General features: G+C 41.9%; 1 protein-coding gene across 3 annotated transcripts; it reads right to left on the bottom strand.

Moving 5' to 3' along the window:
- Positions 1-496: 496 nt before the first annotated feature.
- bicd1a (bicaudal D homolog 1a) lies at positions 497-23,723 on the bottom strand. 3 transcript variants are annotated; one of them, XM_028408027.1, is made up of 10 exons: positions 23,508-23,723; positions 9,770-9,982; positions 7,401-7,553; positions 6,693-7,190; positions 5,253-5,639; positions 4,412-5,170; positions 4,183-4,334; positions 3,904-4,114; positions 2,548-2,633; positions 497-1,037 (listed from the first exon to the last, which is right to left on the bottom strand). In XM_028408027.1, exons 1-10 carry the CDS (start codon positions 23,721-23,723, stop codon positions 1,004-1,006), a joined length of 2,709 nt encoding a protein of 902 aa, XP_028263828.1. In that variant the 3' UTR covers positions 497-1,003. The 3 variants fall into 3 exon arrangements, with proteins under 3 accessions (XP_028263828.1, XP_028263829.1, XP_028263827.1); XM_028408028.1 differs by having other exon boundaries at positions 2,548-2,623; XM_028408026.1 differs by lacking the exons at positions 497-1,037; positions 2,548-2,633 and having other exon boundaries at positions 3,499-4,114.
- Positions 23,724-24,578: the final 855 nt, after the last annotated feature.

The following is a 24,578-nucleotide window of genomic DNA, read 5'->3' as shown; positions in this document are numbered from 1 at the left end:
CATGGTCACTGAAACTTGTGCAATTCAAAAGGGAGAAAAAACCCCTCTATAGTCCTGATCCCACTCAGCCTCTAGTCTATCCTAGTCTCTGATGAGACCAACACATCAGCAGAGTCTGCTATAAAAAAAATAAATCAAATAAAAACATAGGTATAAAAATGTCTTGATATGCAAAAAAATCTCTCTGTAAAAAAACACAAGCATCCATGACGTTAGAAAGGTAGCTGAAATCCACCCTCACCACCACAAAAACATTTCTTTTTACAATAAAATGTTTACCCTCATTAGTTTGCTTGCAATGCCAATCTCAATGGGCTCTAATGCCCCTAAGTAAAAATGCCATATATGGTTTGTTTTTCTGATTATACTGACAAAACAGAATACTTTAAATGTATAATATGGTTAGACAAGTTTTAAAAAGCATTGATTTGCATTCCCTTTCTGTAGAAGAGAACTAAAATGGCCATAGTAAAGAAGTGAATGTGTCAGTCTCGATTTTCATTGTAAATGACACAAAAACCACAAAAACATAGAAGTAATAAATATCTCAGAAATAAATAACAGAGTAAATTAATTATAAATAAACACTAGTTGGAATCCGAGGAAAGGCTCCAGTGCATTCTCACTGGTATTTCCACTTCAGTTCAGTTCTCAGGTTTCTGTGTCAAGGACAGGAAGTCACTTCCAGACAATAAGTGCGTCCCGCTCCTCTTGTATGACCAAGGTAACCAGGAGGCCTGCCAGAGCAGGGCCGTGTAGCACTCAGGGTAGTCACAGAGTCCAGTAGGCACCAGGTTGGGCTGCTGGGGTGAGGGGGTAGTTTTACCGTGGGTGCCCCCATCCAGAGTGTCTCTATCTCTGCAGAACTCCTTACAGGCCCAGGCCAGATGGGGAGTCTAGGTTGGAGCTGCAAGGTTAGGTGCCAGAGGGTGTGAGGTTGGTGGGCCAGACAGTTACAAGGGTCGCAAGGGGAGAGAGGGCTACTGCTGCTGGACAGGACTGCTCACTGTTCCTGGGGGTCTGCAGCAAATTTAGGACTGAAAGGAAAGACATAGAAGAAAAGAACTGAATAAATAGGAGTTAAAGGATGGCCACAGGTGCAGAAAGGTGTGCTTCAGAAGGCAGAAAAAATGTTAAAAGAATAAAAAGCGACAAGAGCAAAAAGTTGTTGTGGTTATCTTAAAAGATAGGTGGACATCTGGGGACAACACGTTCATGCCAAGAGTTAGGTGAAGAGTTAGGTGTTTGCCCTGCCGTACCCATTCACTTGGCAAACATTCTCTCCATTCATGGGTCTGGAATCCCTCCCCTTCTCAGCCTGTTCCACTCAGAAAGTCTGTTGCGTAAGTGATTATCTACAATGCTGCAGGCTTACTTGCTGCTTGCCTTGATCAAAAATATTTTTTGCCTTAGATTTTCAAGCTTTTAAACTTCATTCACCAGTATACCTACTCTACTGCATGCCATTTTGAATATCTTCTGTTAATACTAGTCTGGTAGTTGCATTACCCACACCACATGCTTTGTTTCTCTGGTTGTAATCAATTCTGACTGACTGATAGTGGTTGCTTTTATATTTAATGTACAAACGTGGAGAGTGTCAATCTTTTCATCTGAGTTTAGGAAACAGATTTTTTGTATCAAAGTGTCTGTGGATAATTCCTACAGATTAAAACAAAGTTGGAAAGAAAAATAACAGCACAGAAACAGAACCAAACACAGCAACAGACTGTCAGCAGTCACCTTGTTTGACTGTATTACCTTATTGCCCATTTTGTTGGATTGTGTAACACAATCAATTCTAAATTCTAAATACAGATATTAGTTATTAGTTACAGATGTGAAAACTACAATGATCCAACGTTAAAGGAACAGTGAGGAGGATTTAGGTGGATGCCTAAATGGAATATATATTTTCATAATGGATGATATGTATTATAAGTCATTTATATGAGAGTGTTTCTACAGAGCCATGCCATGTTGTGTGCCATGTTTCTACAGTAACCTGGAAAGGACAAACTAAACACTGGCTCTACAGAGGGCCTTTCACTTCTTTTATCTGAACTGGCGAACACTATAAATTCTTCATTACGTGCCTGGAAGAGGGGGGATATTCAGTTGGCTGCAATCTGCAACCTCACCACTAGATGCTACTAAATCGGACCTTTAAGTTTGGCATTTGCAAAGTAGACTACTTTTTATTTAAGTATAAAGGAAAACTGATATCAAAACTGCCATGCAAAACTGTACATGCAAAGTGAAAAACAATGTCATCTCTCTCATGGCCAGGGTGTTCATTTTTCCTGCAGTATAAAATGCTTATTGTCATACATCAATACTTGAGGGCATGCAGCAGGAATCCTCTTGATGCAGGAGTGCTACTCTAAAAACTAGTTTGTAACTAGTAATGCAGTGTATGTTTATTTAGCATAGATAGATAGATAGATAGATAGATAGATAGATAGATAGATAGATAGATAGATAGATAGATAGATAGATAGATAGATGTTAGAGAGCCTTCTATGAGCAGGTTCTACATCATGTTACCTGCGGGCTAGGGAGACTCTCCCTCGCCTTAGTTGTGGGGAGAGTGACGGTACTGAGGCAGCAGGCTGCTGACAATCTACAAGAAACTGATAAATTAGACAGATATACAAAGTGGTGACACTCGGGGTTAAACAACAGGACAGAGAAAACAGGGTGGACAAGACAGGGGAAGGCATTGTCAGAGACAAAGAGACTGAACGCTGCACTAGTCTGACTCTGGGCTATATACTGTCATCATAATGTAAACCAGTCTCATCTGACCACATTGACCAGTCAAACAGCACTACATGTAGAAAACTCAAGCCCAGACCAAGAGACATGGACATATTTACAGACAAATACTTGCCAAGTTAGTATTGTATTGATTTGCAAAAACACTGAAAGGACAGAGATGCAACAAGTACTGAACAATCCAAACCTGCTCAGCTTTTAGAACACCTGCTGCATGTGGTCACCATGATCCAAACAGTTCAACAAGTGTTTTACTTGATGTAGATAATTAATGACAGCAGGAATGTGGAGAGAGAGAAGGTCAAAAGTGTGGTCAAACATTGCCACCTTGTGGTATGAGACACACTGCAAGGTACTGTAACATTTATGGTGTATTCACCACAGTGGGAGTGAGTTGTTTTTTCCTTGTCTCCAATGAGAAGTCTGAGGCGCCCTGAGCAGGGTGAGGCACAGAGACTGACTGGTACTCTCAACAACAAATTAACCTTATAACTCACTTTAATTATGTCAAATGCCTTTTGACAGAATGCTAGATATGACAAAAAAATTAAAGAAAAAAATATTTGATGTAATTCATAAAATATGCCACAGGGAGGTGCTGTAAGCCATCAAAAATGAAAAATAATGCAGCCAGGTTTACTTGGTTGTTTGAACACATCAGTTTTGTAGACGTGTGTTAAATTAATTCTCTTTAGTTTAACTAATTAATTGGGAGGATGTTCTGAGGATATAGTTCAACCCAGAGACACTGGAAACCAGTGTTCCCTTCTCTCTGTATCCCACCTCATCTGTGGGAACAGTGTACACGAAGGTACTGAGGCTGGGCTATAAAGGTTTTGGCTGGTAGATTGATGCAGCTGACCTCCGTTTTGTCTTAAATAAATGACTCGTCTGATCTAGGGTGAGCCGCTCAGAATCTACATGAGTGTCCAGAAACAAACTGGAGTGACCCGAGTCAGGCAAAGCTGAAGCTGAGTCTGATGTCCACACAGACATGGACGGACAGGTGGTTAGCTCTACAGAAGGACTACGGAGGGTCAGGGAGGTGTTCATGGTGGTGATGATGGAGCAGGTGTGGAGCCTGGTAGGACTGACGGAATCTGTGAAGGCTCTTCTGCGACTTACTTTGGGCGGGCTGCTTTTAATTTTGGGCACTTTAGCCCCACGGCCACGGTGAGTCTGCTCATGGTCAAACTCAAGATCCTCCAGGCGCTGAGTCAGAGCTAGTTTCTGCTGGATAGCCATACGCAAGAGGGAGTTCAGCGTCTTCTTCTCATCCTCTGCTGCAGCTAGCTGCCTCTGCATCTCATCCAGCTGGGTAACGTACTCATCACACCTGCAGAGAGATAAACGGATTTAACATGGTAGTGTTCAATACAATATTCATTCAAATTCCCCTCTCACCTCGTGGCGAACATGGCTCTGAGAGAGGAGAAGGTGGCAGCATCTTCTTTAAGAGCTTTTAGCTCATTCCTCAGCTTCATCATGGTCTCTGTCACCATTGCCTTTTCATTCTCGTACTTGCTCTTCAAGTTGGCAAGTGCAACTTCTGCTGTCTGCAAAGGATTATGTTTTAATTTCATAATTCATCAAAATGTATAACTTTAATGATATTTAGAAAATCCCTTTATACCTGCTTATTGGCTTTGAGCACCAGCCTAAGTGTGGCTATCTGCTCCCTCTTGGTACTGAGCAGGGACTTGAGCTTGAGTATCTCCTCCATGCAGGACTCCTTGTCCTTGTCCAGCATTGGTGCCAGCTCCCTGGCTGCAGCCCTTTGCCTTGACAGCTGCAGCGATCGGTCCACAGCCCTCTGCAAGTGTTTGATCTGGTCTCTTATGATGGCATTCAGGTTATAGATGTTCATCGGCTCCTTCCGCAGGTCCCCACCTGCATCTGAGGGTATGGGAGATGGGCAAGGAGAAATGCTGATGGATGGGGAGCCGGTGTGGTTGCGGGTAGGGCTATTGTGGCAGGATGGAGGGTCTGCTGAGTTGGATGTCGTCTCGCTGTGATGGGCATCTTTGGATGGGGAGTCATTGGGACTGCGCGGGGAGTCAGAGGAGCAGGCTGCAGATGCTGCAGCCAGGCGCCGTGCCAGGCGAGGTGAGAGCAAAGCCCGGGGGTCATCTGAGCCTTTGAGGCTGCCGCTTCGCGTGATGCGGCTCTGGCGATAGTAGTCCAGCATGACTCGGTTTGGTGTCTCATTATTGCAGAGACAGACATGGTGGTAGAGCTGAGCCAACTCCTCGCTGAAGGTTACCAGTTCATCCTGTGCTGTATTCAGCATGCCCTGGCTCTCTGTGGCAGTGCTCGTGGCTGCTCGGAGCTCTGCCTCCAGGCTCCACACCCTTTCACGGCTTTCACGACAACTCCGCTCCAAATGTGTTATCTGAAAGGGAGTAGTCATTCAGCACATGCTGCATGAAGCTAGAAGTACTGAGAAAATGGAATGAAAATCTAAATGTACAAACCTGTTCACTCAGTGCCTGGACCCTGTCGTCGCTGTGGCTGTCTCCCTGTCCCTCTACTGTCTGGTTGTACTTCTCCTTCAAGGCTTTGAGCTCTGCTTTTAAGTCGATCACCTCCGTCACTGCAACTTTGTACTGCCACTCCAGGATCTCAAACCCGTTGATATCAGAATCATGGTTGGCTGGTGGTGATAAGCAGCCTCCGTCAGGTTTCTCGCTCTCCTGTGGGTCATCGAGCTCTTTGTCTCCATTGAGGTGCTTTATGGTGCTGCTGCACTCCGTGAGGTGATGGAGTCGCTCATTCTGTTCGGTCAGGGCCCTCTGTGTGTGCTGTAACTGGGTCTGTGACTCCTGCAGGTTCATGAGCAGTGCTGCTTTTTCACGTTCCACCTGCAGGACAGAAGTGCAAAATAATGCTGTTTTTATACTGTATGTGATATGTGACATTATATTGTTTGTGTTGATCACAGCTGCTGAAGGCCTAAATTAAATTTAAATTTAACAATTTGAACAAATTTACATGATCATAACTTGATCATTCTTTATGCTTACTCTCACAATGTTCCTCTATAAAATGTCTTTCTGCCTGAACAACGACATATAATTCTGGGTCCTTGCAGGAGAGTGAGCTGCCTGTGCTTGATTGAACTCTGAACAACCCCAGAAAAAAACAAACAATAACTTAAAAATCACATTTTGTTATGATAATATGTGCCTAAAATGAAACAATGAACATTCCTTAACAGTGTCTATAATCACATATTAAAATGGATTTTTACTAAATTCATTTAGCAGTTATAAGCTGCTGGCGGTGTTTTACATCTTCCTCAGACTAATCAACCTGAAAGAGAAAACTGATTAGTGAGTAATTGGGTTTACGGAGAAAGGCACATCAGTAATAAAGCAGCCACTAATCTAATTTTCTATTTCCCACTGGAGCCCACCTCGAGGAAAAATGCACAGTAATGACTTAATTTGATTTAAGTACTAATCTGATCTACCCGACTTCAGTTTCACTGACACTGTATGTAACCATACAGAATTGTGTACCTTTTCTTAAGTGTAATTTAGTGTTCAAAAGAATACAACATTTGTATAAAAGGATAAAGTCACAATTAATTCCATAGTGTGTGTTTATATGGACTGCCACTGTACCTCTAAAATAAAAGCAGAAAGAGAATCTTGTGCACAGGAGAGCTTTCAGAGTCTCTGTACTAAAAACGGATATATGTGTAGAAAGCAGATCAATTGAGCTTGCTTCTAAACTGCTGTGTGCAGCCAATAGTGGCCCTCAGCAGTACCTTGTCATAGCAGTTTCAAGATTCACTGTGGCGTTAATGTGGTGTCACTGGTGTCCTTGAAAATGAATGTAATGCTGAACAAAGTAATGTTATTTCAGTAGCTACTTTTACTTTTAGTAAAATAACATTTTGTATGACCCACCTGTAGGAGCTGCTGTTTGAGCTTCTGCATCTCTGACAGGTTGAGCTCACTGAACAGGTCCGGCACTGGGTGCAGGCCTTCTCCTTTCCGGCCTGGTCTGTAGTCCCCATTCATCTTAGCTAACCCGGTGCCTGTGTGGAGGTGACCATTGCAGCGGTTGCTGTCTTCGTTGTTGCCATTAGCAGCAGGGATGGTGCTGCCGTTGGTGCCGTGTGTTCCATTGGTCTCTTCGGGGAACTTGAGGCCCTCAACTCCAGTGACGGTGAGAGCCAGATGGGCCCCTGCTCCGTAGACGCTGTCACTCAGGCTGATGTGATGGGCTAGTTCTTTTCTCAGATTGTTCTTCTGCTCACGCTCATTCTTGAGGGAATCCAGAGCTTCTTCTAACTGGCCCTCAGAGATATCCTTTAAGCGCAGCGCGTCTTCCAGCTGGCTGTTAAGAAGTACGGTCTCCTCCTCAAGCACCTTAATTTCATGTTTCAATCCTTCATACTCCACCTTAGGGGAAACAGAGGAGACTCAATTTAATTACCGGTATATGATTTATCACTTTATTGATAACCACATTTATTTAGTATGATAAGATACTGTATAATATCATGTTTAGATTATTACTAAGATGGTGTATACATTGCTTGTGTGTGTGAAATAATATTGGATGAAAGAAATGGTGCAATAATGTGCAAAATCATCACTATTGTTTCTAACCTGGCTCTGCTTAAGTGTAGACACCAGCTTCTGGAGAGTGATGTTCTCCTCCTCCAGCTCAGTGTAATCCTGAAGCAGACGGGTCTCTCTGAACTTGTACTCCTTGATCTCCTCCCTCATCCTGTTCCGCTGTAGTTCCAGCATGTTATTGTTCTGCAGAAATAAAAAGAGAGGAGGGGGAATTAAAGACATATACTGTTCCATCAGTTTAAGATTGTATGACATGCACATCCTCGTAAAGCTTACCTAATATATTATAGTACATATGTCTGCTTATGGAACAATTGTATTGTGTTATATGCAGTGAGTCAGCACCCTGACGCTCCTGAACAGATTAGTTCAGATAACCTGCGGTGCACGGACAGAAACTCGAGCATATGCTTGATCAGATAAATATTCGATAGGAGAGTAGCAGCAACCACAAAAGTCATAAATCTATGTGCAGTAGGAGTTACTTTGCATCCCAGAATATTTTGAGACTTCAGCAAAATTAGAAAAACAGCTTAAAAGGTTCCTGTTAAGGTGGGCTACTGGTTTTAGTGGTGATAAATATGAAGAAATGTATACATTTAGTCTGCAAACTACATATAAAACATACTCCTAAGATTAACCATGCATCATTTCCAAGTGAGGTGAGGAAGGTGTTCTTATCTTTGCACAAATGTGTACAGTACATCGCCACTTCTGTGCAGAGCACTCACTTGAAGCATAGCCTACCAAATATTGCGCATTTGTGTGCGCATGTGTGTACTTCTTGCTGCAGAGCTGTCTGCAACCCCCTGCAGCTCTCTGTGCATATGGCAGAACTGCTGACCCAGAGACAGTGTGAGGAGTGTGTGGTAACACCCAGGCAGGAGGGAGACTTATAGACCCAAGATACATATCACACCGCAAAAACGCCTGCACGTGTGTGTGTGTATAATTCGCTTGTAGAGACTATATGGTTGCTTTTAGAACTGGCCTATAACTAAAGGCCACTGATACATTGTTTACATGTCTTGGCTTGTACTGTGGCTGACAGCAGTTCCTATAAGCTTGAGGCTAACAGCATGGCCGCTTGTACATCAGCACTGACATGTGAAGCTATAGCAAATCAAACACAAAAACACATTTCTGAATAGTGTATTACTGTTCATGAAGGGAATTAAACTGAGCAGAGTATGAAGTGCACAGGATTAGAGGCCAATTATCCATCAGTAAGGCTCAATAGTAAGCCAGCCAATCGGGGGACTACAGCAGCCAGGGGTCAGGGACAGTGCGGCACACAACACTGGCACTGAGCCAGCCACAGGACACCAACCAATCCCCTGACCCTGAGTTCACAGCAGAGAGCATGACTGTGAAAGCTATCCGACAGATTCATGATACGATAGTAACCAAAGAAGAATCCCACCAATGTGGTATTCATCCATCATGCCTGTCCAGTTCTTGAGAATAAACATGACACAGAATAAGGATTATATATATTGTCCACTAATTATTATATAGTGTACTTTGAGTGATGCACCAGCCAGCATCCCAGGATTGGTGTAAACTTAGTTTTTACATACTTTTCATGATATTTATCTTTTCCACTTCTGTGTTTTACCAGACACAACCTTTTTAACTCTCTCTTTCTTGAAATCTGTTCACAGCATCTGTAAAAACCCTTTGATTAGCTGTGACCTGTGCCAAATGAAGCCCCCCAGTGCGGCTGCAACACCTGCAGCTTACGATCAAAGGACCCCTCCTCCTCATTAATCCTCGTGTGGAAATGAGGATTTCAAAGAGAGGCTTTTTATAAACAATGTTAATGGAGAGCTATAATTATGGGTGACATTTGTGTGTGGAAGCTTGTCAGATAATTAGCTTCCTAATTGAGATATAGGTTTAGTCCTGTATGCTACATCATGTTATAACATCCTCATTTATGGAGCTGCTGTGTATTTATGGCTGTATTGGAAATCAGACCCTAACACATACAGAGTAACAACAACCCCACACTACTGCCTGATCAATTTAGTGAATGAAAAGGTGTGTGCTGTGGGTGTAGTGCTGCTCCCTCTATCCCTACACATGTGCAGAGCTCAGGACATTTTACTTATTCCCCAGCTTAGTGCCGGATTTGGCCCCCACAATGGGGTCGTGGCCGCTGTGTCTGACCCCAGCTCGAACTCCCGCACTGCCCAACACAGTGGCTGCATGCATGCTTGCATGAATGTACACCCTGCACATACGCACAGTGTATATAGTTTTCTCTGTACTATCTATACAGTGACCTCGACCTTTATTAAATGCATAGATCTCCGATTGATAATCTCCTTTAAACTCAATGAAAAGAAACAGATTTAGTCTCTTTTCTATCTCTAGTTACCAAATGATATGCTCACCTCTCGTATCTCTTGGACAAGTGCGTTCAGTCTCTCGTTCTCTGCCTGGGCATTGGAGGCCACGGAACGGCTCAGCGTCACCTCCGTCTGCAGCTCCAGCAGGCGGCTCATGTAGTAGGCCTCCTTTGAGGCTGACTCCTGCAGCAGCGTCTCCTCATTGGTCTCCCCATCCTCTGCAACCTTACGCCGGGTGTTGTAGGCCTGGCCGAATGCCTGGAGAAGTAATAAAGAGAAGATGGAAAGCACAATCAGTACTTTTGTAAAGCAAAAATGAACATTTTGACCACCTTAATCCATGTGAGGGATATTGCAGCCACTGCCCTGATTCATAGTTATGCCCGTTAGGTGTACTCCTGCTGTACTTTTGGACTGCTGATAGGACAAAGCACACTTGCAGAGGGTGCCCCTCAAGGATACCTGCCTGTCTGTCTGGGGGTGATGTTTCATTGTGATCAATAGACACAGTGTTCCCATTTTCCTGACACAGGTTTTCACGGCACTGAGAGCTGACTTGTCATGATGAAGGAGCTGAGGCTTGATTGAGAAAATCAAAGCAGCATCAACAAGAAAGAACAGACCAACTCCTATGGGCCTAGTGTATCACAGGTCTGCATAGGCCAGAAGTTATTTCCTGCAGAATTTTATGCCTGGTAACTTCACACTCTGACATCCATGCAGCAGCTGCTTCGGTGGTTTGATATACTATGAGCCATCTTTTACCTTCCTCCACATATCAGCAGGAAAAATGGGGTTGGTGCCTGCAGTAGTCAGTGTGTGAGACAATGGATCAATAATCCTACATCTGAAAAATGTTTTATGGTTTACGAGTGCAATGCAAACGCAAATGTAAACAATACAGCATGTATAGTTATCAAAGTCCTTACCAAATTGACCATGCAGCCTAAATGATAGGGGAGCAATATATTTTGGGCTAGATGTATAAATAATTCACACACAGGCCTCCCACCTCAGCCTACTAACAACTTTCTTTGAATCATTTATAAGGTACAAACATTTGGGAAGGATCTGGGAATGAGCCCAGAGTGGAGCTGTTGTCATTTTGATTCATGAGCTAACAGGTTAAGTGAGCAGCATGCTGTCAGGCATGGAGAAATTATTATACAGTAATTTGGATGTGTTTTAGCAGACATCTCGGAAAAGACCTCAATGAAAAGAGCTTTTATGGATGTTTAGCCACTAAATGGAACTAAAATAAATGAGTATATATATATATATATATATATATATATATATATATATATATATATATATATATATATACACACACCATATATATATATATATATATATATATATATATATATACACACACCATATATATATATATATATATATATATATATATATATATATATATATATATATATATATATATATATATATATATATATGATGTATATATGATGATGAGCTCATACACACAAAATAATAATGGTCGCAATTGCATTTAGAAAACAATGAAGGACTTTTCCATTTTATCAATCCAAGCCCACACTTTTCATCTACACTCATTCTCAGAAAATCAATAGACCCTTTTATTATGCTTTTGAATAACAAATATGACAGTTAGCACATGAATAAGTGCAAGAAATATTCACTGCAGTACAGTATAATTAGCCACCAACCACAAAACTGTCCTCAAGGACTTTCTAAAATGGCTGAAAAACTGTATTATGATTCTTTTTTGTTTTTCCTCCCAGTCTGTCTCTATACATCTCTTTTGTTTCTCACTCTTTTACACTCTTTTGCCCTGCTGCCCTCTCCCGCTCTCCAGGGAGGCACAGTGTGATTGTAGTGAATGATAAAGAGGAACGGCCACTGGAACAAAACAGCTGATTAATTCTGGGCACAGTGTGACTGAATGAGCTCACATTCTCGCCTCAGATGAAGAAGCTGTCAATGGTCAGAGCAACAGCTGAGCCTTCTACTGGAAGGAAAATCTGCCTGGAGACAAAACATTCTACAAAACAGCATTGTCTGTAAGCTACTGAGCTCCTGTTAGCAGCCAGTTTAGCAAAAAAGCTGGACTAAGGCGGAAACAGCTGAAAAAAAATATAATTTGAGTTTGATGAGGTTACCAGGCAGATTGTAGGAAGCAAAAAAAGATTTGATTTTTTTTTGGTTTTTGTTTTTTTTTTATAACACACTATAACCTACGTATTCAGCTGCTGGCTCACAGAACAAATGAAAGTGAGGCAGAACATCACAACTTCAAGTTCATCCTTGAGTCAAAGTGTTCCTGGGCTCCTGTCTACTGCTCATATTTAACAGGCTGCTTCCTGGACAAATACAGAAGTGGTAACAATCTTCTAATCTAACTCATCTGACACATTCTGTTCTTAATTGAACCAAATTCAACAGGCCCACTGGCTGACAGGCAGAGCTGCACTGTAGCAAACACTCAGACACAGACAGACAGACTGCCCCATTTATGGGCAGTGATTCAGCAGCTACTCATCCAAGGAGAATCGGTGGATGCACAACAAGGGTGCAGATGGTTTCATAACAACCCTCCATCATGGGCTCTTCCGAGTCCTTCTGCTCCATCTGTGTGCTACTCATCATCTTAAAGAAAATCAGTGTTTACACATAAAGGGCCACAGTGTGCTCTGGCCGTCCTGTTGCACATGCATATCGTCTGTTAGGCTAAATATGGTACTTTGACAGCACTATATTTTTGATGCTAGTTATGTATGATGTATCTGCACTGACACTTTATCTGTGTCCTAATTGGCACCCTAACATATGAGGAACAGATGACAAGATTAAAGTTTAATACCATTTCCTCAAGGATTTTAATATGGAGTCACTCACAGGCAGCCTGTTTGGATCTGTGTACGGAAAACCACATAACATATTCAGTCTTGAGGCTCCTCTGCCTTGACTGGTTGAAGTCCTGACAATAGAGCCTGCTGCTATAGATATTCATCCCTGAGGCCACTGAAAGAGGGGTACAAACCCAACGCTGCACCACTCTGAGAGGAGGGGTGTGTGTAACCCTGAAATCCTTCCCTGTCTGTTGCAGTCCCTAATGAGGAGTCAGGGGAGGTCCTCTGGGTGTATAATTGTGTGTGTACAGCAAGGCTATTTCTACAGGCAGGAGGAGAGAAGAGCGACTATTTCTGCATCAGCAATTAATCTCCACCGAACCTCAGCAGACTGTAACATGTTTATTTATAGAAAGTGATGCAAAGTGAGCAAGGGATATAGACTCTAATTAAAATTTAAGGTCAGAAAGCAACACTTAGGATAAGCAGTTCAGAATTATGGATAAAAATGGAACAATTTAAAGATTTAATTATGTATTTAAGTTCTAATTAAAGAGGATTTTAATTAGATGAGCCAATATTTTATTAATCACAGTGACAGGAAAAGGAAAAAATAAAGTAAGGATTTAAATTGTATCATGAACATTGTGTTTGAACAGGCAGCTATAGGAATGATCACTGAAACATCCATCGAAGCAGCAGCTTGTTGAGCTCTAATCTTTACTACTGCAAAAATGTTATGAGGAAGCAGAAATCATGGTATTAGTTCACTCATAAGAAGGAAAATTCTTATGAATGACGTACACACTAACAGAAACACACAGAGAAAGAGACACACATTGCTGTGTCCTGTCCAGATGGTCGGCCCAGCCAACAACATCAGGGATTTCAGTACCATGGAGAGAGACATGTAGGGCTGCAGCTGAGAAGCTACACAGCTGTTGGCATCATGATCACTGTGTGTATATGTGTGTGTCTGTGTAAGACAGAGAGAGAGCAATAAGATGGCAAAAGACTGATACTGTTGATGGATAAAGAGAGAAAAGAGAGAAGAAGTATGATGCAGGATGGCAGCTTTCACTATTCATGCATAAAAACACTGTTACAAGTGTTTGACAGCTTGCCAAATAATTCATTTGTTGAAACAAAAACACTGCGTCAGAACCTTATAAATAATCACAAGAGCATCAAGAAAAAAGCAAATGAAAAAAGACACAAGTTAGCAGCTGCATGCGATGTGTCATCCTGAAGTCATAACACAAACACAGGAATGTTTCCTGATTCACTTCTGACAAAGACTGTACAGAGGTAAACAGCACAGCAGCAAGGAAAAGAAATCAGCGTCTACTTTATTATTATAACTTATTTAAGTCTAAGTTCCAAAATTATTCCAATGTTATTTCTGTGTCTGCTTTATGTTATTGTAATACATCATGTTACTTTATACCAACATGCCATGTACTAACTGCATTAAAACAGTATGGAGGATTCTTAAGTATGTCCACTAGCTTAAACTCAGTATATAAATAATAATGGCCAATATTGGACAAAAATTGCTTTTCATGATCAGCAACTAACCTTTTATGTGTAAAGTTGTGTGCCTTTTAAACAATGGGAATACTGCTTAGTGAAAAAACAAAATTTATATTCTGTTTATAACACTACATCTCCCACAGATATCCTCGGATGCCATTTTCATGATGAGGCGCTGAAGAGAGTTTATGATAAACACAGCCCTGCTATATTTTGTCCTTTAACAAGGACGCAGAAACATCCCCATGTGCTTCTCAGCCATGGGGAAAAGTGCCAAGTCAAGAGATCTGTCATCTATAAGGACACACAAGCACATTTCCACAAGTGAGGGGAAGCTGGGTAATCATAGCCCAGCAAGAATGGAGGTCACATAGAAGAAAAACACAGAGAGTAATTGCATTATTTAAAAATCCATTTGAACAGTAGGCTACAACCATTCCTTTAAATGTATGTTTGTGTGCTTTAGGCCACAGAAGTCAAGAGGGATGTTAATAGTTTGTTTTTGTAATGTGGACTGCCCAGGCATGCTCCACTGCACAATTTAAACCCTTTAGTTTAATTTCCCATTTTGGCATAGTGCTGAATAACCATCCACGAACATTAAGCTAGCATGTTATTAACATTACACAGATAGTAAGGAGGATGGATGGCCCTGCTTTCTCTTCCTACTCACTGAAATCCTATTTAATGCAGTGAAGCCTATTAATTCTTCTGATAACATGTTATTATGCTGACACAGGGTAAAAGAAATATATAATGCAGCTGTCTTAATGTGGTTCATAGTGAAGTCCATGCCCTTTACCAGAAATACACAATAGTGTGACATCTGCTGCTTGGTCACCAACACAATGTGCCCAGTCAATGCTCTGTGAAGCTGAGAGGTCTGCCAGGGAACAGGCTGTGTTTGGTAAAAAGGCTTGTTCAAGTGATTCAATTTGGCTGCTCCTGATAAAAAACGATGCTTGGATTCTGTCCCAGAATGTCTATCACTTATGTGTCCTCAGTCTTTGTCTGACTGACTGGACTGATAGAGAGGCAGCTGAGCATAAGATCCCAAATGAGTTTTTGTTTAAAATCCTTTCTCAACAAATCCATCCTTATTGTCTGCGAATTTAGGAAGCTAAGCTCTGCACAGCATGAAACTAAACAGTGGACCAGTCGACAGGAAGAAACCCCCATCAGAGGACTGACAAACTGCACAGACTCCACCAGCTGTAACTGTGTCACTCTCTTTGGTTGGTAATGTGCCCTGCAGGAGATCCTGAGCTAGTCAAGCACTAAAACACACACACACTACACACACACAGCAGAACTTTTAGCCATTCCTGCCACACAAGCACATATTTAAAAATACACATGGCTACAGGGCCTCTCATACAGCACTTCACTGCTGACCCCTGTCATTCATTTAAAGAGAAAAATGATTGCCCAAAAAAATGCCATCTGTAAAATGAAACACTGTCAGTGTTCCAGTCTTACGACACTGCAGCCCAGATGGGATATGTCATGTGTGAATATGTGCGTGTGTTTGTGTGTGCAGGTGTGTGTGAGGGAGGGCTGTGTCCCAGACAAATCCTATCCCTCTGGAAAGAACCTAATAAACACAGAGTGCTGCACAGACAGCGAGTTCACAGACACAAATCACAAATAGATAATTCAATGCTTATTAGAAAATGCAACTCATCTGTCTTTCCCCTGTGAAATATTCCAGTCTAATATTTTTCATAACTTCTACCTGCATCAGAATCATTGAATAGTTGAAGTACTTATGGGTTGAGAGTTCAGGAACTTGCCTGGGGTGAAGAAGAATTAGAGCACTAATGCAGGGAGTGCGGAGATCGACCCATTCTGTCTCCTCTGTGCTACACAGCACCATCCGACTGTGATTCTTTTTTTTGACCTAATAAGTTTGTAGAGGCAAAAAGCAAAAAAGTGAAGAATGTGCAGAGGATAATAATGTTGAGAAAAAATAAAGGTGTCTGGAAACTTACAGGCTGATTGATATTCTGTATTATTGCCAGCAGACACACCCAGACAGGCAGCCAGAGGCACGAGAGAGCGAGAGAGAGAGAGAGCAGATTCAACTGATAAAATAGTCTCTGTCTCTCTGCAGTGGATCTTGCCTGATATAAAGAGGACAGAAAGACACTGACTACAATAGAGAGGTTAGCCTGCACACAGTGACTCTCTTGGTATTGACACATGGGACCTCTGGGTGACTCAGTGCTTTTGTGCAGCCAACGGAGAGTCTCCATGCCAAGCCCGCAGACCTGTGGGAAACCTTCTAAAAAGCTGCTGATAATGACAGCAACACAGCACTTCAGCAGACGTGTTTTTGGATGTTTGATTATTCTGCACTGTTTTTTCTGAATATATGAATTCTGCTCATTAACTTTAGCAGTAAAGGTCAGCAGCTGTATATTTCAAATGAATTAAATGCCAATCATATTTTCCTAGTTGAGGTGATTCAACATCTCAGGGATGCAGTTTGTGATTTTAACAGACAAGATTTTAAGACACTGAGGAGGCATGTTGAGGAAGGCGTCCAGCAGACTCTGCCCTTCTGGCAACACTGGAACGGCTTGCTTGCATTGTTCGTAGTGGAGCATAGTTTGGCTGTAATTCACCTCCACATATGAGACTACAGGTCTTCTCCAGAAAGATTTAGGTGAGAAGAAGCTGTCTCAGATGGATAAATTAAGTATCTCTGGGTCTTGTTTACAAGGGTAGAAGAGACCTCTGCAGCGATGCAGTCATTTCACGTTTATTTATTTATTATTTGTGAAAAGGTAGCTTAGCAGTCAACCTACTGTATGTCTTAACTCTTAACCTAAAGTCAAAGTGAAATCTGGGTAATGGATGAAAAAAATATCACCTATAAAAGTGGTTGAGGTGAGGATTACTTTCTAGAACAGGATCAGAGGAGATCCACTGCTCCAGCACACCCAGCGGTGCCAAGGTCCCGGACACAGCCCAGTGTAAGGGCATAAGGATTATACACTATCTCCCTGCTGAAACTTACTGGAGACAGGAAGGCCTGGATATCTTTTCTTCCACAATCCTATTGGAAACCTTGACATCCATATCAGAAAAATGCAACAATTACTATTGGTAGTTTTGCATTTTACATTTACAGCTTTACATTTACAGCTGTACTAGAGCTAATAATAGGAGAAATCTACCTGCTTACATTTAAAAACATTTGACATGTACTTCCAGACAAGACCCAAAAAATTTACCCTCAAATTAAGCACTATAAATATTTTGGAGAATGGAATTTCTCTGACTGACTGGACCATGGTCACTTTTATTTACGTTTTTTATGATGAGAAATCATGAGAAACATCATTTTGCTGCACACAGACACACTGTAACAACACTGTATCAGTGTTACAGTCATCTAACTTCAAATCAGCCCCTTGTAACAAATGATAGGGTTAATTAAATAGGTTAAGTATGGGATGATTTAATGCCTGTCTAACCCTATACATCTCCTGCAAGAGTAGATGTGGCAAAGACAGATCTCTGACCCCTTTCACATAACCACTGCATGTGTGTGTGTATATTTGGGTGTGCGTGTGCTCATGCATACCAGTGTGTATGGGGAGAGAGAGAGAGAGAATGGGTGGGATTATGCTCGTTCTCAAGCGCCCTTTGCTGGACATAATGGCCTCTGGTCATCTAGATAGGAGGCTTCTCTTTCTTTTTCTCTGGCATGCAGGGATGATAAGCATGAACTGTGCAGTCAGTGAAACTAAATTGCTTTGTCTGGACAAAACCACAGCACCATTACTGCAGTCAGTAATGCTAACTGTCAGAATATTTGATAATGACAAAAAAAATTTAAACAACAGTGTAGCCCTAAAATAAACAAAAGGAGTATCTTTGGGTTTTAAAAGTGAGAGAGGATGGGTGTTTTTTTTTTTTGCTATGCTTTCAAAATTGCAGCACACACAGCTAAAGTAGACGAGTAATCAATAAAACAGCCTGCAGACAGGGGAGTCCTGGTCCTACTATATTTCACTGCAGCAGAAAGGAGCCTTCTGAAAAAAAAAACTATGCAGAACTAAAGTGTCTCTGCAGACTTAATAAAGCCTTTTCATGTGAGAATTTCAGAGACGGTCAGATGGACACAAAACAATAAAATATTAATGTCTCTTTGCATTCTGCTGAGACATCACTCTATATGTAATAAGCAGGCCACACTTGGTCTCTTCCTTCCCTCTTCTCCATTGAATCAACACAACCATAAAAACATAAAACAACAAAAAGATCTGAGCGATGGGCTGGAGTCACTCATCACCACTCCACACTGCCGTCCCCCCAGCTCTGCTCTCAATCACAACATCCGCAGTGAAACCCCCCATGGTTCAGATAGAAAAGAGAGAGAAGCCACATGCAGCCCTGATCTGTGACTCATATGTGACCTTCCCTTCAGGATAAACACAGCCATGTTCCACCCCAGAGAGCAAACACAAGGGCAGACAGGTCCTTATCTATATGCTCAACTGCATCCCTTAGCCTGTTGCTGGGGTCACAGGTCAAATTTCAGCTCACAATTTATGACAGTCCTATGTCTAGTGCATCCTGCTTTTTATTTTAGTATCCTATCTATCTATCATATTATATCTAAACATCAGGCACTGTCAGCAGGGCTACACCATACATGGTTGACTGCTATCCAACAGACAAAGACCCAAAACATTTGACGTTTGATCTCTTATGAATCCTTTGTAGGTGACTCAACAGCTGTTCAGTCAGACATCCTGTGAAGAGATGTGTTTCAACAACATGGACCAATTTCCACAACACAATGGAGTGCAGCTTCGCTATGACATGATACATTTTCACCACACAGAGGAGAAATCGATGCATAATTCCCACTTCACTGCTGGGTGGGGGGTGTAGGGAAATGTGGGGGAGGAGAAGAAGATGAGGAGGAGCCTGGTGGGCTGATGGTTTTAGAGCTGAAAAACAGGCAACACCAGCTCAGTAGGTATTGATTGAGCCCTGCAGCCCGTGTTTACGAACCCCCAGTAATGCAAAAGAGGGGCATAAGGGAGGAATAACAGAACGGTCAGATGTGCACAGCAGGGTAATGCTTCACATGAGAGATGCAGCAACATTTTGCTCTTCACTTCTAATATATTGTTGTTGTGTACTTCACAGAAGGTGCGAGAAACACTGTGACTTTCCAGAGGTCCTTCACAATGCCCCGTAATTTATTCTTATTGAGGCAACAGTTTCACAGCCCTATAGTCCCTGATGACTGAGAAGTGGCATGATATTAACTTGACATATATGCAGATAGGGACAAGGGACCAAATCCCAGGAGTAATGGACTGATGGATAATCAATCATTTGCAGTACAGGTGGGTAGGTTGTGGGTAGGCTATTTTTAGCCTAACAGCTAGCATTTGGGAAAAATGAGCAACTATATAGACCTGACACTTTGACAATGATGATTGCAAAAAGGCCAAAAAAAAAAGACTCAAACAAGGTTCAACTCATTTTTAAAACTTTATCTTCACATCACCCAACCTGATTTTATGTGTTACACTGGTGTACACCAATAAATATTTTTATGCACTGTGTATATTAGGCATGAGGCTGCGCATCTCTTTTGCTCTGCCATTTAATAACAAAAATTACACACAAAATTTACAAATATAGACACGACTAAATTTGGCAAGGACTGAAAGGTAAGACTTTAAAGAAAGCGTAATAGCAAACTGTTTTTCACTAACTACTCAATAACCAGCTTAAAATAACATTACATATCACTTTACCCAAATGTCAAACTTCTCCTGTAACATAAGATAAAAGAAGCATTAATACTGTTATTTTTGGACGGAGGTTTCAGGAACATGAAACACATCGCTGTCTGCAACCTTTCCACTGGTGCAAGTGTTGCAGAGAGAAATGGTGCACAGCACACACACACACAAAAGATGATTTCATGCTGACCTGATGAATCATGACTGAGTCTTTCTTTTTTGGTATTTGAAGTTATCATGTAAAGAATTTGATGCACATCTCAGTTGGCATTTTTTTCAGCCTGCAGCGCTGAGAACAGAACTGACCTGTGAAGTGTCTGTTCTCAGCCTATCACAAATGCCAATTTTTCAGCCCGCCTCTACTTCAAAGTGCTAAAACACGAGGTGCTTGATATGACTATTTTTCACTCCACACATCTTTTCAAAGCTGGATTTTTTAATGTCTGGAAGACTCAAGCAATTACCCTCCAAATGAGTGAGTACAGAGAAATCAGGAGTTCATGATTAAAGCTATGATCAACAGTCTAAAGCCATAAGAACACACTGCTCAGACCGTAACATCCTCCATCTTCCTGCCCTGCAGTGATGGCATCCTCCTTTTTCCTTCCTGCCTCTTACTTTGTCCTGTCTGAGGTTGATCTGCCCAGAAACAGAACTAACAAGCCAGGACTACGGGGCTAGGGGTGTCTCCGTCACTGCTTAGGCAGCTATCCAGAGATATACAGTGGCTCCACACTGAGAGCAATGAGAGAGTGATTGGGCCAAGAGGCAGAGAGTATAACTGGGCGAGTGAAGGGAAAATGTATAGGTGCAGAGAGGACACTACAAAGGAAGAAAACACTTCCTGCTTCCAGCATCCCAACACACTCTCAGCATGCTATTTGTGGTCAGGCCCTGCAGACAAAAAGCATGCAGCTGTTTCTGAAGAAGACACAGGGAAACATTGATATGATGGCCTGCATTAGATCATTAAAACATAATAATAGCGATTATTTTTATTGCTGGATTTGCTAAGAGTTGTTGGTCTGTGTTTTTTTTATGGCTTGTTTTAAACGTAACCAGACCACAAGACCAAATTATTACAGTGTTACAGCTGCTGAGGCATACATGTCTTGCCTATGTATTTTGTGAGCTGCTCTCCACCAGCTGGAACCTGTGCTGAGGGCAAAGGACCAGAGCATGTATGACATATGTGTGACCACTGAACACACGCAACCACAGCATGCAAATCTGGCAAGGCCGACATGGGAACACTCACAGCGGTACACACTCTGTGTCGTATGTGTACAGATGACAAGTCAATTAACTTATGTGCAGATTCAATAATGAATTCTTCATGGCCTCTTTCACAATTATGAGTTATCCCATATAAATTATTATAAATGATTCCATAGAAATTATTCCACAAGCTGCTTCGCTTTAATCTGCACTTTCCCTGCCATTTTATAATGCACCTCTCCTGAGTGCAGGGAGAATGGATGGTGGTGTTATTTTTTGTGGCAGAGTGGCACTCTGTCATGTGGTTTCATATTCATAGGAGGTGTTTCACTGTGGAGGTAATAAGTATGGAAAGTGTTTTCTCTGTCTGTCTGGCTGGGGTTCAGACAGACAGTGCTGCAGATGTGAAGAGATGACAGGTCACACAAAGAGCTGTGCTTCTTATAGCTGATGTGTTCTCTGAGTGCCAAAAATTTACTGCCCACACTTTATAACTTGCTTTTATTAAACAAGATGATGAGCAATTGATTTAAGGATCATTATAATATAGCTACAGCAGTATGTTTGCTCTTCTTCCTGTTTCTGCCATCCTTTCCCTCTCCTCATCGGCCAACATCTTCAACAGCTCCTTTGTCGTCTCCGTCTTATCATTTTCTCCAGCACATCAGCCATCTTCCAATAATCCATATGTGTGAGATATCAGAGGGACAGCGTGGTGCTACTGGCTATTATGAGGCTGTCTCTTCAGCTTAACTGTCATGTGCACAAATTTCTCTCCGATTCTGCATGCAAGTCAAAACAACATGTTAGGCTCGGGAGTGGAATAAAAGGGCAGAGGGAATATATATACCCACAGCATGTATAATGTACATGGTGAGTGCCGCCTGACATGCCGTGGCAGCTGGGCATGTCATCCTATCATGATTTTTTTATTTGCCTTTATTTGGTGAGCCAACTTGTGCAAGAATGGCCACTGATGGAATTCATTGATACTTAAAACAGTATTGTAGCATCAATGTGCTGTTTTAAATGAAGGAGTTAGGTACAGAGAAAATACCAAACAAAGACTATTATAATACAATTTATGGCTTATCTTGGATAAAAGAATTAATGATAATGTTATTGTGATAACTAGGATATTTAGAGAAAAAAGTATCTACATAGTGAATTTCAAATGTTTTATTTGTCTTATTCAAGACTGGACATGGAAGCAGAAAGTGGTAAAGAAAGATGGGACAATGTAAGCTCACACAATGTGCCTATGTTGTGAAAGGTCCATTTCCATTCTATACTAGTCAATCATTTACTTTACAATTTTAGTAATTTTTTGCTAATCTTATTCACACCCTAACCTAAGTAGATTTAATGCCTGAACCTTCATGTCACATTTGCTAACAAAACAAAGAAACAGCCACATGAAGCCCAGGTTCCTGGCTGAAAATCTGGGACAAAGTTAAGTTTTAGCAGCCATCCTCCTGAGGCCTGTGGACTTTTGGCACAAATCAGCCTGACAGCCAGCTCCTAGCAACATCTGTTATTTCTGAAAATTGGTTGGAAATGTGCCCTTCGTGTGATGATTTGTTTAGCGAGTCACTGTCTGTTTTTGCTTTTCTGGTTTAATATAGGTGAAAATAGCATTAAGATGCATTTCCGCCGCCTGCTATAATGCTAAGATGATTTACTTTAGTTGAATTAAATAGAAGTATCCAGTGCATCCAATGACTTCTATCAGACCCATCACTCTCTCACAAATACTCATGCACTATGTAGCCAGCCTTCAGCTCCACCAATACACCTGAGCATCACCATAAACGACCTTGAAATGTGAAGCCCTGTCAGCACCTGCCTCTTGTTGCTATATGCATATATGCATTAATGAGTGGATATATATAAGCACACCCAGCATTCATTATCCAGGTTCCCACAGCTTCCTCCTCTTTTTGTCTAACTCAAGACCACTGTGACACTTTGACACAGGAAGAAATTCACATATGTCTGGATGAAATACTTCTGGTTGTTTACAATCACTACACTACTGGGCCACAACACAAATTGTAGTGAACAACTCCTCCTGAAGATACAATTACTGTGGGATTCTTGAGAAAAAAAGATATCTTGGCCAAACACCAAAGGGCTCCCAGCAGAGTTGCCTGAAAGTAATGACTGTCCCTGGAAGGAAAGGACTCATGAAACAATGAGAAACACCGGTGTGGGAGGTGCAGTGGATTGTTATCGTAGGCTATGCTTGCAGAATCCTGAGTTCGCAGTGCAGACACTGTGATAACTCGCAGCATATTGCTCCGATCAACAAGACATCACTCGCGGGCAAGAAGGAGGTGGACGCAGCTGGTCCCACACACCTGACTGCAGTGCCTTTCCCTCCCAGCAGCACTCCCAAACAGCAGCAGGGTAACGTCTTACCTCCTGTAATTGCTCCAACTCCTTCCTAAGAGCCTCTTGGTCGGTCTCCAGCTCTGCATACTTCTGCTTCAGCGCCTGGTTCTCCTCCAGAACCACCAGACCGCACTCTGCCGCGCGGATCTTCTCCCGGTTCGCCTCGGCCAGTTCCTGCGTGAGCCTCTCCACCTCGGCCCGGTACTGATCCACCGATTCCCCGCATCCTCCACCAGCGGCCATCGCCCCTCTCTTGCTGTTTCTCTTATCTGTCCCCCTGTCGGTCTGCGTTCCCCTCTCTCTCTCTCTCTCTTGCTCTCCTTTTGGACGGAGGCAGAGCCACAGAGGCGGGCGGAGGCTGAGAGATGCTGAACCCCCTTTCTCCTGGGAGGCAGCTGCAGCATACAAAGTAAATATTATTATAGTGTCCTCTTCAGCGCTGTGACCAGCACACAGCGGCAGAAAAATAGCATTATTTAGCTTAAGGATATAGGATTTAAAATCAGGTCTGTGGTGTCTTGTCTGTGACACTGCAAAACATCGCTTCTGCTTATTCATGCGTGCAAAGGCGCCACCTGTCTGTCAGTGCTGAAACAAGCAGTGCTGAGTGTATTAAACCAGATGTTTGCTACACATAACGAGTTAGGCAGAGATAGAGGTGGTGTGCAGTGTGCACAGCAGGGAAAATCTATTATTGATTGTCTTACTGTGTGATATAAACTCAAGCGTGCTGATTTAATGTAAAATAAGACAAGATATAAAATAGATGTATTTTCAACATGGGGAGCAGACAGAGATTTTTCAGGCCTAATTATATGGCATCACATAAGTGTCAAAATTCATTATTGTCGTGGTGTTACAGTTTATTTCCTGTTTTATTTTGATATTCCTTTTATTTTGCTTCCTGTGTTTTATCCCTACTGTGCTTGACTACTCTTCCCTGTTTTATTTTCCCTGTGTGTGAGCCCTTTGTTTTCTCTCTTTTGTTATCATTTAGATACTGCATCTTTGCCTCACAGCAAGCTATTGAGGTTCATTAGCTTCATTGCACTTCAATCTGCTTCATGTATCCTGAATGTGGGTTCTCTTTTACTCAAC

Source organism: Parambassis ranga, chromosome 6 (assembly GCF_900634625.1).
Source record: "Parambassis ranga chromosome 6, fParRan2.1, whole genome shotgun sequence".
Taxonomy (NCBI): Eukaryota; Metazoa; Chordata; class Actinopteri; family Ambassidae; genus Parambassis; species Parambassis ranga.
This window is presented reverse-complemented; position numbering and strand designations above follow the sequence as displayed.

What these genes read in the sequence shown, in the direction of transcription:
- bicd1a (XM_028408026.1), bottom strand. Translation starts at nt 23,723, where the DNA reads ATGGCCGCTGGTGGAGGATGCGGGGAATCGGTGGATCAGTACCGGGCC. An exon ending in TTGTCCAAGAGATACGAGAG is followed by an intron (nt 7,554 to 9,769) that starts GTGAGCATATCA and finishes TTATTTCTGCAG; the next exon opens with AACAATAACATGCTGGAACT. An exon ending in TCAAACAGCAGCTCCTACAG is followed by an intron (nt 5,640 to 6,692) that starts GTGGGTCATACA and finishes TCTGTCCTGCAG; the next exon opens with GTGGAACGTGAAAAAGCAGC.